The sequence below is a fragment of the Equus przewalskii genome, chromosome X, assembly GCF_037783145.1.
Source record: "Equus przewalskii isolate Varuska chromosome X, EquPr2, whole genome shotgun sequence".
Taxonomy (NCBI): domain Eukaryota; kingdom Metazoa; phylum Chordata; class Mammalia; order Perissodactyla; family Equidae; genus Equus; species Equus przewalskii.
In genome coordinates this window covers 100,011,963-100,031,003 of record NC_091863.1, presented here as the reverse complement: position 1 = coordinate 100,031,003, position 19,041 = coordinate 100,011,963, and the positions used below count along the sequence as shown (strand labels likewise).

Sequence of the window (19,041 nt, the reverse complement as noted above, 5' to 3'; positions counted from 1 at the left end):
GATACTGAGTAGTTAAATGCCTTACCCAAAGCCCTACAGCTAATCTGTAACAGAAGTCAGCCTTAAACTCAGATCTCTGCTTTCCCTTATGTAGTCCATAGTGAAGCAAATTAAGGCAAAATCATGAGGTATTTCTGTTTCCTCAGAACTCCTAAGATGGTAAGATTGGGAGAGGTCACAGATAGAACACACAGTTGTGTTGACAGAATAAAGTGGATTTTTGGGGGAGCCTGAGCTATTCAATGTAGCTATCTACATGCATTGAATTCATTTGCAGTTAATAAATCCATGGTCCTTATTCTGTTTGCTCTTAGCTTTCAACCACCCTTTTCCCCATAATCTAGTCATCACTGATTGATAGGGGACTGTATTCCCCTTAAAGGTCTTTAGAGAAAGAGATTACCATTGCCTCTTTTCTAAATTCATTTTTAGAGAAATTCATATGCAGCTTTTCACCTCATGGCATGCTTTATTTGATTCAAGATAAACGTGCTTCATCTATAAATATGTGGCAATTAAGTCTATAATTCAACAAAGGCTATTGAATGTTTGTGTCCAGGTCTGTTGGATTTGTTGAGATACAAAAGTAAAGCATAAAATTCAGCCCTTGCCCTCAAGAAACTTATTGCCTGGATAGAGCGTGACTGGAGAATTCACATTAAAAAAAAAAAAACTTCTGTAGGTTAGAAAACAGAAAGACCAGAACGAACTGGAGTCTGTAAGGAAGGCTTCCTGGAAGAGAAACATCTTGCAGAAGCCTTGAAAGATGAATAGGATTTGAGTTGAGGAATGGAATAGTTAGGCCAAGCTAACAACTACAGTCATGTGCTGCATAACGATGTTTCAGTCAACGACAGAACACACATATGATTGTGGTCCCATAAGATTGGTACCATATACCTAGGTGTGTAGTAAGCTATACCATCTAGGTTTCTATAAGTACACTCTAGGATGTTCCCACAATGACAAAATTGCCGAACAACACATTTCTCTGAACATATCCCTGCCATTAAAGGACCCATGACTGTATATATTTAAAAAATTACGTATGATCTAAAGGGCTTAACAAAATAGTGGTTTATTTCTTGCTCATGTCACAGTCCAATATAGGTTTCCTGGTGAATAGGAGGAATCCCTGCTCCAAGAATTTACTCAAGGAACCAGGCTCCTTCTATTTAGTGGCCCCTCAGTTTCTTAGGCCTTGGAGTCCTCCGCTGGATGCTTTGCATCCAGCCAGCCTAAGGGGAAGGGGTGATCCATAGAGAAGCTCAACAGAGTTTTGTTAGTGATCAGGCCTGGAAGTAGCATACATCACTTCTGCTCACACCCAGCACTACAGAGGAAGCTGGGAAATGTAATCTAGCTCTATTCTCAGAAAGAAAAATAGATAGGATGACCTGAACACATAGCTTTGTCTCTGCCATACTTATGAGGGAGGGTTTGCTGAAGGAAGGTTGAAGAAGATAAGGGTGGCAGAGTAAGAACAAAGTTTAATTCAGCTTGGAAGCTTACTTTTCTGGCTTGATTTGACTAAATTTGATGAACTTGTCACACATTTTGAGTTTTGATCTTGGTAGGATCAAAGGAGCCTGCATTCTTAGCAAGTATTGTATCATTAGCCATCCAGGTATTTCATTTCCCAGTGATGAGAATCACAACTAGATTTGATTGATTATCTTTGGTTTCACAGCACTCATACCAAGACATAACTTTTTTCAAATAGATTTTATTTTTAGAGCAGTTTTAGGTTCATAGAAAACTTGAGCAGAATCTTTATACATTGCACTTACTCCGTATGGTACTCTAATGGTGGATACATGTCATTATACATTTGACCAAACCCATAGAATGCACGACACCAAGAATGAGCTCTAAGGTAAACTGGGGACTTTGGGTAATAATGATGTGTCAGTGTAGGCTCATCAGTTGTAGCAAATGTACCACTCCAGTGCAGGATGTTGATAGTGGGGAGGACTGTGTAAGCGTGGAGGCAGGGGGTATATGGGAACTCTCTGTACTGAGACGTAACTTTTAATGGCAGAGCTACAGTGATTTATTCTAAGTTCATGGACCTTCTCTGCTCATAGGAGCCTCTTTACTGACCGTATATTCATCATGATTGTCCTCTAGCAATCATCACAAATTGGCAACTCAGGGAATAAATCCAATTCAAAGGTAGAATTCATTGGTCCACACTGTGTCTTTATTTTTAAAAAAGATTGAATGCATTTGGGTGGGACATGCTCTCTTTAGTTAACCTTAGTTTCCCCTAGAACCTATGTAGTCTAACACCTGGTCTACCTTACCAATTTATGTCACCTGCCTGACCCCTGACGATATACGAGTTTGTGATACTTGTTTCTGGGGCCTCCTTTTCATGTGGTAGATCATACGATAATAGTCAAGTTACCAAAATCCTCACCACATAGAAACCGAATGCTTTCACAAAACTCACCAGCTTTGTGTGGATGAAGCCACAGAACATCTTTGAAGGATACTTATGAAGAGGTCCAGGAGATCTACCTGAGTATAAGAATTCTTAACAATTTTTGAAAGGGGTCCTGTGTCGCTTTGACAATCTAAGAAAAGCAATGGACCATCTCCCCATGACAGTACCCATACACAAAACATTCTGCAGATAAGTTCATGGAGTTTCTGAACCCTCTGAAACCAGTCTGTATGCCACTCCTGTGGTAGAGTGATTGATAGCCCCATTTAGGCCACTTGGGATAGTGATTAAGGGAATGGACATTGAACTCAGACAAGCATGAGCTAAATCTAGCATATGCTAGGTAGGCAAACTGGAGTTCGTCATTCTACCTCTGAACCTCTATTTCTTCATCTAAAAAATGATGTTAATAATATCTATTCCACAAGGCTGCTGTGAGGATTAAAAGAGAAAGTGTATGTAAAGGATCCTGCACAGTGCCTGGAATATCATAGTATTCTCAGCAAATGAAAATTATTATTATTTAGTGATATTAGTTATCCTTCATGGGTTTTTGATGGTGTTTACCTGGATTGCACACTAGGCTCATCAAGAATTCAACATGGTCCTCCAAATTTCTGCTTACATGTCACTACTCAGAAATCGTTTGAGACCTTTATCTCCCCAGCCCCTCCCCCAAGGCTGCTTCCATGGCACCCTGGACTTGCCCCAAACTAGTGCTATTGCAAGGCATTGTACTGCCTGGTTATCTGTCCATCTGCCCCACCAGTTTCTGCACTCCTTAAGGCCAGTGCCGTGTCTGTTTATGTTCTGCTGCATTCCTGGTGCCTAGCACATAATAGGGGCAAAATAAATCTTGAATAAATTAATAAGTAGGGAGAAAAACAGCTTCCCCAGTAAGCTATTAGAAAAAGAGTGGCTGGTGGAGGTAAGAGAGCTTTTCACTCACTCTGCCTTGGCCTGAAGGCTAAAGCTTTGAGGGGATCAGAAGGAGCTGAAAAGAAGACAAATGCTAAAAACTGGCCTTGACTTTCTTTCGACCAGAATGTTTGGTTAACTAGCCCACAAATCTACTGTTCCCTCTGATAGCTCTGAAGCCCTTTAAAGTACTTTCTGAGTCATGAAAGAAAGGACATTCCAGTCAGTAGAATATTAGTTTGAATGCTTACCATTTTTAATTTGTATTTAAATTCTTTGGAAATTGACCTTTACTGTTTAGAACATACTGTAACTTTTTTATTAAACAGAATATCCGATTAAATAACTCACACTATTCACTAGTCATGTGATATTACAGCGAGTTTATTAGAGTCTCTTATTGAAGAAATCCTGTTCTCATTGTTAACCACACAGTGAAAGCATCTCAGCTGGTCATTAAGCTCTGCCTCCGTCTAACCCTAGTGACACGCAGATATTTGTAATTCCTCCAAGTTCTAGAAGCTCCATTTAGTGGCTCCCCAGCAAGTGAATTTAACAGGCTTCTTGTGCAGAAGCAACTTAGCCCTTTCTGACCCCAGTGAGTAATTAAGTGGGTAGTAGTTAGATCAGTGGAAGAATGGACTTTTCTGCCTAGTGGAGATTTTCCATATAGACCAACATATGATACCAATTTTCAGAGAATTGAAATGCACATAAACAAAGCAAAATATTTTAATCTCTTTTTGTTTTAAAGGGCACTCTATGATCAACAACTAGTGCCAGTTACACAATTCAGCACTCTCAGTATTGGAGATTGAGCTGGTGCCGTATTACACTTTGGGCATGCTCTCAAAGTTTATTTTAACCATTTATCTCTGTATCATAAAATTAAAGAGCAGATTGTGGCAGGAAAAAAAAAACAGTATTTTAGTTTTGTGGTGGCTAAGTCTGTAGATGGAGAGAATTTTATGACTACTTCCAAAGCTTATATTCTGAAAAAAGGCTCATTTTTGATATAGAAATGGTAAAAATGTGGGTGGCCTCAACAGCTGTAATTTTTATAAATTAAGTACAGAGATGCCGTCTGCCAACATTTGAAATTGGCGTTCTGTGCAGCCAGAAACTCTGATCTTCACTGTTATCTAATTTGAGATTTTAGTTACTATTTCCAGGTTATTAACCTCCACATCTGGACTCCCAGTGATCCCCCATCAGGATGCCCCTGCTGCTTCAGTATTGATCAGCAGCGTCCTCTTTCCCAACAGGTGATAAATTTATTAGTAACTCTCCAGGCTGCCCCAGCTTTAGGCAATTGTCTTCTTAAGAATTATGGTATTTATTCGTTGGAGGATAATAAGACAAGGGAAGAAGTCAAATAATTTCGCCTGTAATTTGCAGCTGTTTCATACAGAGCTATGCTTCACAGAGAAAAGAGACTGCAGTTCAGATATTATATAATGTCCCCTACTTTGCTTAAGACATTGTGAATAATTTTTTTACAGGATGCACTTTATTTATGAGCGGGTCCCTCCATAGAAAGAGCTTGTTAGGGCTTAATGCTGATGAATGGAGACAGCACCATTCACACTTCCAGGTTATGGTCTGTCAGTGCTTTCATTATATGCACTAACTTATAAGGATTTATTTATTTTCTCACAAATGCATAAATGTACTCCAAGCTAAACATGCTGTCTGGACATCTGAGCCCAATGTTTTCCTTGGCGGAGGTGAGGCGGTGTGGGGACTCAAGCTGTTGTTTGCTATTCTTCCCATCTCCACTCCCATCCATCCTGCATCACTGCCTAACCTTGTGGTAATATCAGAGATCTATATATTTTTTGCTTGCTCTAAAAATAAATACTGTTTAACATTTTAAGCCCTAAAGTGGTTTTCTCAATGCAGTTTGATTCCTTTCTTATCCAAAGACCATCCCTTCAATTGTGTCTTAAATGCTAATGAAAATGCTGTCAGTAAGTGTATCAATGGACTTCGCCATTGGAACAAAATATGCCACAACGTTGAGTACCAAATTTTGGAAATCTGAGTACAACAATATCAAAATATGAATGTCAGTTGAATCTTCAGATCTTGCTAGCCCCAGATGGCTTTATGTGCTCTGAAATCACATACATCCCCCTCTCTGAAGAATAAAGTTTAAAATATACTGGGCATGTGCCACCTCCTCCTACTCAACGTAACAAACAGCTACACATCATACTGCATCGTCAACATCCCTGGGCTGTAACAATATTTGTTATGGAAAGGGAAACCCCCTCCTCTCCAAGAAATGGCAGAAATAATCCTCTTTTTCCTGCCTGGAATTTCCAATTTGGTTTTTAACCTCAGGGAAAATTAAATACCCCTTAAGCCCCACCAGTGAAGAGTTTGCGAAGTGGCTGTTTGGGAAATTTGTGTGTGTGTGTTGCTTGGTTGTTTGGTTGGTTGGTTAGTTAGTCAGTTAGGGAAGGAAAATGAGAGGAAACATAAATATGTACATATAAAATATGCCTAGCTGTATTAATAAAGCACACAGTCTCTAAAAGCCCTCTCTACTATTTCCTTCTCAACTCCAAGCAAAAGCATAACCCAATCAAATTTAATTAAAAAGTCTCAAGGAAAAAGGAGTATTTTGTAATTTGGACCATGATAAAAGAAATTGCTGTACAAATATATGAAAGGAGACTATCCTACAACTGTCAGCCAAATAAGCCCTGAAGGCCAATCGTGAGTATTTAATAAGCTCATCCCTGGAATTCAGCTGACATGAACAGAGAGAGAGAGAGAGCAGTTCACACTGCTTAGAATTTCACAAAAATTAAAAGTGGGGAAATCATGTTTAGTCCAGGATTATCCTCCCTGGATTGGTACAAACTTTGCCCTCTTATGAGGATGAGGAGTGTAGTAGTCAAGGAACAGAACTGTTCTCCGTGCTGTCAGAATAAAGATGTAAGGACCTCCCCACTGTACTGGTTTCTGTGGGAATACATTTATTTCTCTATACCTTTTGCGAATCTGCTCCAATTTTCAGGGGATTAGATTCTCTAAATTTACTACCTCCTAGTTAGAGCAACACTTTGAAAGTATTCGTCTTAGTTTCCATGTACCTGGATTCTTTGTCCTTTAGCCCTCACAGAACTTGGCACAGTGACATTCAGTATGTGTTTGTAAATAATTCTTCACATCATACACATCAAGCTTATCTGTTCTCAGCCTTCCTCTCTCCAGACTTGAGTCTTCATCTTTCAGTTCATTATCTTATGAAAACAGCCAGATTTTAAATTTCACACTCAGTGATATTTAAGGCAGACGTCATAGAAGGTGATCCCAAATCACAGGCCTACCACAGACCAGACCAAATTCTACGCATTCAGGAAACCGATTTTGCTGAAATACGGACAAAAATAAAAAGCAGATGTACCGCTTGGTTCATCCTCAGTCCAAACGTTCTGGAGATGAAAGAAATGTTCAAGTGCCGTCATCCCTTGACATACTCAATCTTAAAAGTCTTTTTTAAAAACCTCCTTAAAGGTCCTTATACCTCTAAAAATGAGAAAGGGGCTTATTGACATGGAATTTCCCTTGTTTGGACATGCTGGTTTCCTTGGAGAGCTCACCAAAACATAGATGTCTTTAGAGGCATTCAGGGGATGTTGAAATGAATCTGTGACTTTTATAGATGTTAAGGATTCATACTTCATGAGGAACATCAGGATTAATCAAAGTACACTATAAAGCTGAGTCTTAATATTAACCTCCTGCCAACGAATTGGCTCATCTAAAAGCAGTTTATTAAGTTGAGCTTATAAACTGTCCTTAGATGAGTTCACTCTGCAAGGAAAATTAGAGTGGTGTGCGTGCATGCCCACACACACACACTAATAGGACATACTTGTTATCACAGATGTTCCTAACTTTAACATACATTCTGAGTTTCACGAGGTCTGAATAAAGGAGAGGTGGGAGAAGACTAAATTGTAGACGAGTTTTAAAGTGATGCCGTGTGGTTATTTTCAAGAGCACTGTCAAAAGCACCAAGGAAAGCAGGAGTTGAGCCATATGTTCTTTATATGTGTCTGACACTTTTTAAATGTATTATTTCATATGATACTTCTGACAACCTAGGTGTCGAATAACCAGCTCACCCAAGTTTGTCCAGGACTATCCCAGTTTTAAAGCTGAACTTTGCCTCACTGCCAGGCAAACCAAGATAGTTGGTCACCTTAGCTAGGTAAGGCAGGGAAAGATGTTCTAACACCAATTTCCAGCTTGGGGGCATAGTTTCCCCTACACCACCAACGCGCAATTCTCCAACACCAGCTGGATAGCCTACAATTCAGCTCAGTTCTGACACTACCTACCCAGAGATAGCATCTGATCCCACAGATTAAGGGTTCAGTCCTACAAGACGTCCCCCTACTTCAGACTCCACTCAAAAGTCCAGGGTGTCACCTGTGTTTCTAACCGACCAACTGTAGATTGGAGGTGCCAAGGACCCCCTCCTCGGTTTCAATTAATTTGCTACAGAGACTCACAGAACTCAGAGAAACGGTTTAGTTACTCTATTACCGGTTTATTATAAAAGGATATAGCTCAGGAACAGCCAGATGGAAGAGACGCATACGGCAAGGTGTAGGGAAAGGATGAGGAGTTTCCATGCCCACTCCAGATGTGTCACTCTCCCCAACTTGCCACGTGTTTGCCAACCCAGAAGCCCTCTGAATCACATCTTTTTGGTTTTTATAGAGGCTTCATTACAGAGGCATGATTGATTACATCATTGGCCATTGGCAATTGATTCAACCACCAGCGTTCTCCCCTCCCTAGAAATCAGAGGGTAGGACTGAAAGTTCCAACCATCTAATCACATGGTTGGTTCTCCTGGCAACCAACCCTCATCCTTAGATGCGATCCAAAGTCATCTTATTAACATAACAAAATACACCTTTATCTCTCTTGCCACTTAGGAAATTCCAAGAGTTTTTGGTGCTCTGTGCTAGAAATGAGGATGCAGACAAAATACATATATTTCTTATTATAAATCATAATATCACAGGCAGGTATTCTTTCGCATATCTTATCAAAGAGGAGGCTGAAACTTGGAGAGACGAATGACTCAATCAAAGTCACACATCAGTTGTAAGTGGTATACCAAGTATTAGAACCCAAGCCTTCTAATTGCTATTCTACATTTTCCAAGAAACCAGGATGTGATTAACATAGTGTGTAAAAACCACTACTGTGAGGATTTTATTGGCTTTTATTTTTCCTAGAAGTTTAACCATTCCCTTTGTGACACCATGATTTTGCTCTCCAATCCTCCTCTTAATGGATAAGACAGAGAAAAAACTCAGTCCAGTTTATCAGAATTATTATAGACTCTGTTAACTGAGTGTGAATTGATGAAAATCATTTTAATGCTTTCCAAGTCAGTTATTTCTAATGCAACTATGAAAATAAGCAGTGGCCTGTTCATCTGCACCCTAAAAGAAATGTAACATATGCTGCCTCCTCTGTCTTTTCCCATTTATCTTAAAGAGGACTTTTTTTCTTTTTGTGGGGATAAGCAAGTAGCAGGGGGTTGGAAAGGTAAAACTGGGCAACACAAAATTATTAGACCTGGCTTTATCTCTGCATGTTACATTTTGTCATTTCTTCTCAATACACAAAGAAGTGAATGTGTGTCCAAACAAACCTCTCCCATTACTGTCCTGTCTGTGCTGAGCAAAATTGAATCCATATGTCTTTACAATGACTTTCCATTTCTATGGCTTCTTTCAAAATACTGATCTTGGTGCAAATGTGGCCCACTAGACTACTAATGCTCATTTGCTCTTTCCCAACAGGCATCACAGTTGATAGGCATGGATTCATTTACTTTGTGGATGGCACTATGATTCGAAGAATTGATGAGAATGCTGTGATCACAACTGTAATTGGCTCAAACGGTCTGACTTCCACACAGCCACTGAGCTGTGACTCAGGAATGGACATCACTCAGGTAGGCACCAATGGTTTTCAAGTGTTGTCACTATTTGGCATCATGGAAATGGATAACAATTTTCTCATACAGAAATTGGGTAGAAAGGAAGCCTGGTGTATCTATTATAACACCAGGTAGCAGAAGTTTCTCTTTATGTAACTTACTTTTTTCTTCCTCAGAAAAACTAAGAAAATGGTAAGCTGGGAGGGGAGTGATGCTAGGTGGAATATTGGCATAAGAATTGGGGTAAAGTCTCTCAAATTTGAATTAATTAGAGTGTAAGGCCAATCTCATTTATTGAATATTTTCCAAGATATATAATTTTATTATTTTTAAATAATACAATAACTCACATTTGGAAAAGTATTGACTACTAAAGTCTTTAGAAATATTTCTTAATGAGTATATGAGCATGCCTTCCTATTCATGTGTATGAAAATTGCTATCTCTAGGGTGTTTGAAAGTTTTAAGTAAAAGTAATATTCCCTCTGAGATCTATTTTACATTTATTCACTAGAGCTTTTTGCCAGTGAGAATAAAAGGGGAAATTCAGTGTAACTCTCACCTGGGTCCAAAATTCTAGTTTTACCACAATTCTACAAAATTAGGATTAGACATGAAGAAAGATTAAGGAGCATGCAGCACAGTCCCAGCAGCCTGTGGATGTCTTTTTGATTCTGCAGACACAAGAGGTTGGTGTGTAAAATGAGAGAATAGACTAGACAATCCTCAAAGGGACTTTCAAGGTCTAATATTCCACAAATCTTTGACTCTGATGAACTAGATTATCAGATAATCTTTTCAAATGAATTAGAGTAGAAGTTGAGACTTTTAGGATTGGTTAGATGTATCAGGGAGGATGGTTTTGACTGCAAATAGTAAAATATGTATCTAAAAGTAATTTAAATAATGTTTCATTATCTCACATAGTGAGATGACCAGAGGTAGGCAAAGGTGTCAAGAGATTTCCTTCTTGTGTCACATTGGCTGGAATCAACTCATATGCCCATGCCTTCACCAATCACTAGCAAAGAGGAAATGAGATCTCCAAAACAGATTCAGACCCTCTGGAACTGGGTCACCTTCCCTGAGCACATTGCTACCTAATTCTTGAGCCAAAATCAGGAGTCTGTTAACAAGGAATGGAGGATTGCTGTTGGATAGGAAACTAGTGATATTCTCCACAGTTAGAATAATTCTGTTGCTTCATTCTTCATATCACCTGAAAGCTATGATAACAAGGAAAGTAAAGTGAATATACCACTCAGAAACCTTGCTTTAGTCATTAGCTCTAATGTCCCCTCCCATCTCCATCCTCCATGCATAAAATACTAGAAATGCGCCTATTTGGAGGTTACTTCTTCTCTATGTGCCCCTGCCTCACCCCAGAAACTCAGAAAATGGTCAAATATAGTCAACTACAAAAATCAAGTGGGAAGTGGAAGGCCTGGAAAATTCACAAAGTGAATGAACCATTCTTAAGAGAGATTTGGGTGGATCAGGCTATCAAGTCCTAGAGCAGCCTAACTTTCCATGGTGCAAAATCCTGCAGAAGGCAAGGAAAAGGAGCATTATTTATGGCAGTAAGGAAGGGTGTGAGTGTGTTTATATGGAGGAGGGGGACGAAAGAGACAAGATGCACGTATATGATTCACTTGTGGGATATTTTTAACTTAAATTAGGACGCTTAGTGTTGCAATCAGTCAACTCTAAACAACTTATCTGTTTCTGTGTGGAAAACTTATGCTGAAGAGAGAATTCTTTGTCTAAATAGAGCAAACATATGATCCTCAGCACCATGAGAAGGGTTCTTTCTCACATGACGCTTTGCAAGCCATAATTGCCACCATAAAAGCTACCTTGTCTCTCTCAGGTTGGGATGTAGAGTACAGCCCATTGAACAGGAGCCCTGGTAACCCGGAGCACATTTTCCCTGTGGCATTTCATTCCAGGCTTCAATTCTCCTGACACTCCCCCTTCCCTTTTCCTTATACAACTTCAGCTTTGGAAAAACAGTAGTTTTTTGTGGTTTTTTTTTTGGCGGGGGGGATGCGGAGTTGAGTGGGGGGATGAGGTGGGTGGTGGGTGTTAAAAACCAGCAGGACTGACTGGGAAAGAAAGCAGGCTTCGTGTCCAAGTTATTTGGCAGCTATCTCTGCTGCTGTCCACCTTTTCCTGTTCCGTGCTTGAAGCACCCTAAAGAGTAACTAGGGTTTTTCCTTTTAGGCTGGCACAGAACAGTAAGTCCTTACTGATCGCTACCTCGGTGTCCAGATTATGACCCTCCACCTTTATTAGGTGCCTGCTTCTCATGGCCCTATTTCTTCAGTCTGAAATTTATATCTACTGGTCCAAATCCCATTCCCCACCCTCCTCACACCTCACCTTTTCCATGGGACCCTCCCCTAATGGTTCAAGTTCTCACTGTTGTCTCCTTCTCTTACTGAAATTTAATATTACCACGTTTAATATGTAATCTGTTCTCTGTGGCCAAACAGTGTGTCCAACTAGCCTCCCAAGGTAGACTGTATGTTCTTTGGACATGCATAGTAAGTGCTCAACAGGCACAGTTAACATGTATACTGATACCATGGTGCAAAGAATATGGAGAAGTAGTGAGAGATGAAGCTAGAGAGGTAAGTGGAGATGATATGGTAAAGGAACTTATAAACATGATAGAGTGGACAATGGAGAGCCAATAATAGCATCAAGCAGAGAAATGCATTTTTAAAATAGTATTAAGCTTGGAAATTCATTTTTAAAAGATCATTAGCTGTACTATAGAGAACTGAGTGGAGAGAAGCAGTGTTAGAGGCAGTGAGACCACTTAAGAGACATTTGAAGTAATATAAATGTGACAAGGACGAAACATCAATATATAAATGATTAGCACCTTTTCACAGGACTTCCATATAAATTAAATTGCTTTCCAATGTTTTTCTGGATGTTCAGATGATATTTCTTTGGGATACAACTCTGTGATGACACTGACCATAAAGTTGCTCAGCTTTATCTGGGTCGCATAGGCAAGCAATGATAATGGCCAAATCTAAAGTGTTAGCAGTATGGGGGCTGGCCCCGTGGCCGAGTGGTTAAGTTCACGCGCTCCGCTGCAGGCGGCCCAGTGTTTCGTTGGTTCGAATCCTGGGCGCGGACATGGCACTGCTCATCAAACCACGCTGAGGCAGTGTCCCATATGCCACAACTAGAAGGACCCACAACGAAGAATATACAACTATGTACTGGGGGGCTTTGGGGAGAAAAAGGAAAAAATAAAAAAAAAATCTAAAGTGTTAGCAGTATGGATTAAGAAAGCCAGACAGATTAGAGAAATATTGGAGCTAAAATCAAAGAACTTGCTGGCTGACTTAATTCTGGAATTAAGGAAGTTCTTGTGTGGTGGTACCACTTACTGAGATAAGGAACATAAGTGGATGAGAAGCAGGTTTGGGTGAGAGGTACATCATGGGTTCAGTATGGGGCATGCTGAGTTTGAGGTGCCAATGTACATTCAGGTAAATATATTTGGCAGGCAATTGGATATAGGTCTAAAGCTCAAGGCCTGAAATGGAGATTAGATTTGAGATCATCAGCTTACACATGGTGATGACAAATAGGGGAGTAGATGAAATCCTCCAGGGAGGGTGCATAGCATTTAAAAAAAGGAAAAGCTTAAGACCAAACTTCAAGGATATCGGTATTCAGGAGAAGGCTGAGGAATGGGAGCCCATAAAGGGGCTGAGAGGAAGAGACCTGACAGGTGGGAGGAAAACCAGGAACGTGTGTTTCAAAAAAGCCAAGGGAAACAAGCTTTTCAAAAGGAAAGGAATGGTTAATATCAAATGCTGCTTAGAGGTCATGTAAAATAAGGTGTTTTTTTAAGAAGCTATTTGGTTTGACAGCATTTGTGACTCTGATAAGAGTGGCTTTGGTAGAGTGCTAATTAAGTGGAGTCAGATTGCTGTGGTAGAGTGGGAGGTGAGGAAAAGGGGAGAGTGAAAATAGGTCACTCTTTTGAGATGTTTAGCTGGGCAGGGGAGGCTTTGCCATGGAAGTAAATCAGCTCGCAGGTGTGTGCAAATCAGCACCCAGGCGTGGCACGAGAGGACGAAACTTGGAGCACAGGAATGAAATCAGACAGATGAGTGGATAGAGTGTCTACCAGGAGGAAGCCAGTGTGTGGCACAGCTTCCCAGATGCTCAGCCTCTATAGCCAGAGTTTCCCCTGTCTCTTTAGAAAACTGTGGCATAATAGGGACCTATATTTCCTATGACTGCGCTTAAGAACATGGACTGTCTTCAGCTAGAGGGAAGCAAGCTGAGTAGGGAGCTTCATAACACCTTCCCAGAGCAAAGCCCCAGTTGTTTATAGTAGTACTTACAGTGATCCAGCTGAGCTTACACAGTGCTCAGTTTCATATTTCAGTAAATCAAAATATATTGATGGGTAAGGGTGGAGACAAATGTCTAAATGAGAACACACAGATTCTGCTGACAGGAACAGACAGGAGAGAAAATAGAGGCCTGTGCTGCAGCATGAAGATTTGAATCAGACCTTTTGAAGAGCTTACTGATTCTAAGACCATGTGGCAGCATCATACATTATCAAAAGATCTTAAACAGTCCCCACCTTTTGAAACTTTTAAAGCAAATGTTGGATGGCAATAATCTATGAATGTCGAAATACAGACCTCTCTGGAGTCAAGAAGATGGATCAACTGTTTTCTCAAGGTCCCTTCCAACTCCATGAAGATTTCACTACAGAAATACACAGAATACACAGAAACAAGTCCTAAAGTTCCTTGTTACTTTTCCTACATTCCAAAACCAAAAGATCCCAAACAAGGGTGGGCCCATCCACGCTACCATAGTACATTTGGAAGCTGGGAAGTGATGCAGAGAACAGTCCTCTCTTTCTTACTTACTTTTATCTTCTGCGCTTTTCTGAGGCAAACCTGAGCCCTGGGAAGAATCAGTCCTCGATAGCTTACCCTAATCTTCAGTAGATCATGATGTCTCCCTATGGTGATTCTAAGAATAACTGCTACCACTTATTGAGAGCTTACTATGTGCCAGGAACTATGCTAAGCATCTCATTCACACTGTTCCATTTTATCTCCACAACCCAGCCACCCCTGAAAGGTAGGTATAATTATCCCCACCCACAGAGAGAAAACTGTTGTCAGAAAGATTCTATATTGTGCTATGACAATAGAGCTATTAAGTGATAGAACCAAGATTCGAGCACAAACTTTCTGACCCCTACTGTACATTTTTCCAACTTCTACATTTTCAACCACAATTGGAGATGACCAAATATCATCGTATTTAGTGGGTGAAAAATGTCATTTGGTTGAGGAATATGCTATTTATTCACAGAATGTGCGTTTTGTGGCACTTAGGAAATAGTTTAATAAAATCTAATCATCTCCAGAAATGAAATTTACTTTGACAATAAAATCAGCCATTTGTTCAAAATCAATATCTTTTTTGATTTACTGAAATGTGAAACTGAACTCTTGGTATAAACTCTGAAGCATAACTGCCCTTTGTAATCACCGCTATAAACAACCAGGCCTTTCACTTCAGGAGATGAGTTGATTATGAAGAGATTGGGATCTTTATTTCTGTTGCTGCTTTTGAATCATCCTGCTCTGGTAATTCACTTCCATCTCGTGCCTGACTAGAATGGAATTGGGAGTTAGACCAAGTCTCTTGGTACCATAGCAAATTTGAGAATTGATTTACTCCTTGGAGCCAGCCAAATGCTCTCCCCAAAATCAGCCTAATAGCAGATACACAAGCAACATGGACCTTGTATGCACAAATAATCCTGTTGAACCACTGTCCATAAGGCACACGCTTTGAGGTGTTTGTCTAGAGTGTCCAATATATAACCAGTCCTCCATAAATGCTTGTTGGATCATCTGTATATTCCCCAGTGGTTCCCAAAAGCACCCATTTGTCAGATGGGCTTAACAGGTGGAGGGAGGCATCATCCACGGTTATGAAGGAAGGACAGTAACTGGTTCTTTGGAGGAGCAAACTTTGGCCCCGTGCATTTAACCTATTGAGCTAGTCTACTGGGAATCCTATTCCTCTTTCCAGTCATTTGATGTTGGACTTTCCTCCAGAATATTCTCGTAGCAACAGTCCAACCTCTCCTCAATGCCTCGTGATGAAGATCTCCCTACCTCCTCCAGGCAGCTCATTCCATCTTTGAATGTCTCTGACTGATGGAAAGCTCTCCTGGGATTCCTTTAACTTTAACTTTTTAATCTTCCTTTAACTTTCACCATCTAGTCTTACTGCAGTTCTTTAGGCCCTGTGTTATTAATTTAATCTGTTTTCTATGAACCAAGCACTATACTAGGTACTTTCATATATGTTATCTTATTTAATTCTCATGATAATCCATCAAGGTAAGTATTATGTTCCCCTATTCTTAATAAACATGAAAAACAAGGTTCAGAGGAGTTGAGTAACTTGGTCAAGGTCTCATAACCAGAAAGTGGCAGAGTTGAAATTTGAACCTGGTCGACCTGATGCCACAGTTCACATTCTTTTCACCAAACTGGTGTATCAGACTGCCTTCTCCACATGACAGCCTTCTCAGTCTATGTGAACAACTCTCTCAGGCCTCCTACGTCACATCCCCAGTTGATTGAACTGTATCTCACTTGGCATGGTTTTGAGTTCCTTCTCCAATCTCATCACTCTTCTCTGAACATTTTCCCATTTATCTACATCTCTTTGAAAGCGAATCTTCCAGAAATGAATGAAATAATCCAGATGTGCTCTAACTCAGAGGTAGGATGGAGAGTATCACAACCCTCTTTCTATATTCTCTGTTTCTGTTCATTTTGTCTGGTGGTTTTCAAAAGGACTTTTGCCAAAGAACGTTTACTTCAAACAAAATAAGTCCCCATTTATAAAACTGATGCAAACAGCAGATTCAAAGAAGAAATAGTATCCCAGAATCTTCCTTATTCGGGCTCACTCCCGCTCAATGGTAGTTCACATGGTGACCCCCAAGGGACTTTTTCAAAATGCTAAGGAAATAAAAAGCACAGATTAAGAAATCATAGCTAAAGTTGAATTGGATTTTTGGACACTTCTGACGTAAGATGTGATTACAGAGTACTAAAACTTCACGACTCTCATCCCCCATCTCCTCATCTTGTACTTGCACAGCTGGTTATTTGCATCATAGTGCAAGATCTTACATTAGTCTGTATTCAATTCCATCTCAATATATTCAGTCCATATCTTTGTATTCTTCTGTTATTACCCAATATCTTCACTATCCTTCCCAGCCTTGTGTCACCTATGGATTTGATGAATGCTTTCTTTGTCTTCACTGATGATAAAGTTGATGGATAGATAGGCCAGGATGAAATTGTGGCACCACTAGACTAGTTATCTGTTAGGTTATGACCCTGTTTGTTTGAACTATCACCTATGAGTTGTGTTTCATAGTAGATCAGAAAATCAATATAATGGCCTCTGACCAGCTTTAAAAAACAAAGAAATAGAACAAAAAAATTCAGACTACATCCTGTGTATTAAGGGTAAGTAAGTAATTATCTTTCATGAAACTTTTATTTCAATTGTGTATCCTGGATAATGGTGTAAAATATATTTCTAACCAAGAGTACAGTCAAAACAAGTTTGAAAGCCACTACCCTCGCCTCTATTTCCTCCAACTTATCCCCAAAGGTATCCATGAGAAACTTTATGAGGTTTGTAACTCTGTTTAAAAAGAAAAAAAATCCCTTGACATAATTTATTTCCAGTCATAGTATCTATAAACACCACTTCCTCATCTAAGAACTAACAAACAGTTATTTAATAACACATTCAAGGATCTTTTGCAAATCAACATCAGGTTCCCTCCCTGGAGTTCGTGGGGCATATCTTCTGATTCTTCTTGAAGTTGGAACTAGGTTTAGCCATCTCTAATTTTCAAGCACGTCTTCTACTGCCCACTATTTCTCAACAGTCACAAAAAATGGTTCTAAAAACCAATTTGCAAGTTGTCTCTAACAGGTAATTCTTCCTGGTCGGGAAACTTGAACTCAGTTTAAAGAATTTAGGTGCTCTTTTACAGTCCCTTGAACCCATTCTGGACTTTAGTAACTTTGAATCAATGTTCTTTGTGGTCATTCACCTTAACAAGGAAAACAAAACTTCCCCTCTCTCATGCATCAGCATTACACCACCTGCCCCAGGCAGATCTCTCCCTCCCCTGGTTGTCTTCCACTCTCTACATAACAGAAAAGGCCATTTTCCATTCTCCTTAGAATTTTTTGCAAGCTTCAGATAAATTAACCACAACTGAATAGAAGAGGAAATATAAAGCCTCCTCTCCAAAATCTACATGTCAATTCAACTTTATACAAGTGGATTCAGCATTTTTCTGTGGTTTTGAAAAAATATATATAATAACATCCAGGCGTGAAAAGTTATAGCAATCAGGGGAGGAAAAATAAAAGAAACAATAGTTTTATAACAGAAAAAGCATCTTCTTTTCCCCTTCTCAAACTCTTGCCTAATGTCTCTCATTGTCTCTTCCTTTCTCCCTTGCCAACCCTTTCGTGTCTACAGAATGTCCTCTATCACCCTGAGTGAAATGGATGATATTGAAACTTGAGTTCTTCAGGGGTTACTTGCCGTTCTTTGCGCACTACCATCACTCTCCCATGTGCACACTGAGAAAGAACAGAATTAGATCTTTCTATTGAAGGCCATTATAAGTGAAATTCCCTGCAGGGACAGACTTCTGAGTTTTCTGAAGCTCTGTAGGGAATCAAGAAAATCTGAGTTATAATAAGTTTGCTTAAATAAAGAGATCTCCCAGGAGAAAAAAAGAAAGTTTATTTTAAAAGTTCTTGCCTCCAGAGATAATCTCACCACCTCCACCCCATCACACCCTCCCAAAACTTCAACGGCTATGGAACCCATCTCACTGTGAAAGCAAAGAAAAGGTCTGTGGCCACACTCGACAATTCAGACAGAGGGAAATGGGATAGAAGGAAGGAGTGAGCTGCAGGTAAACAGCAAAACAGGGAAGATGAAAGCAACTTATCTGAAGTATCTGTACACAGTTCTATCAGGGGCTAGCAACACCAGTGGACAGCAGGCACAGCTAGTGAGAGTCAAAAAGAGGTGACAAAAGGGAGTGGAGAATGGCTCAAACAGCAGATTAACAAGGCCCAGGGAGTAGCAAAATGAAACTAAAAAAGTTATTTCATAACCCGTGTGCCAATCATTTATTTTATCCAATTTAGTCATGGTCAGTTTAACCAACTGAATCAACCACTTCTATAGTGACCACCAAATAATGGATCACATGACATGAAAACTCATACCAGGATAAAGAAAACTTGGTATATACTGTAGGGGAGGAAGACTTTTCCTCTACCTAATGTGGGTTCATCTGGCCGGAGAATGAATTAAATTCACATGAGACAGAATAGCAAGAGAAATTAAACAAAGCTTTATGAGGACCATGGCCCAGGGCCTCTCTGCCCGAAGGAAGAAAGGGCACCGAAGAAGTGGGGTGCACAGAGTGGTTATATACCCCCAAACAGGATATTTCACATATGATTGAAATGTCCCTCCCACAACAGTCACAAGATTGCCCTGTCGGCACAGCGCTTGATGGACACGGCAGATAGTGGGTCTGCTATCT

The 19,041-nt window shown here is 40.0% G+C and overlaps 1 protein-coding gene across 2 annotated transcripts in view; it reads left to right on the top strand.

The window, feature by feature from the left end:
* TENM1 (teneurin transmembrane protein 1) overlaps positions 1 to 19,041 on the top strand; it is a 735,430-nt gene that overhangs the window by 653,775 nt on the left and 62,614 nt on the right. For both annotated transcript variants that reach the window (XM_070604355.1, XM_070604354.1), the window contains one exon: positions 9,211 to 9,365. In XM_070604355.1, coding sequence (XP_070460456.1) covers positions 9,211 to 9,365 — 155 coding nt within the window. The remainder of the gene's footprint in view (positions 1 to 9,210; positions 9,366 to 19,041) is intronic.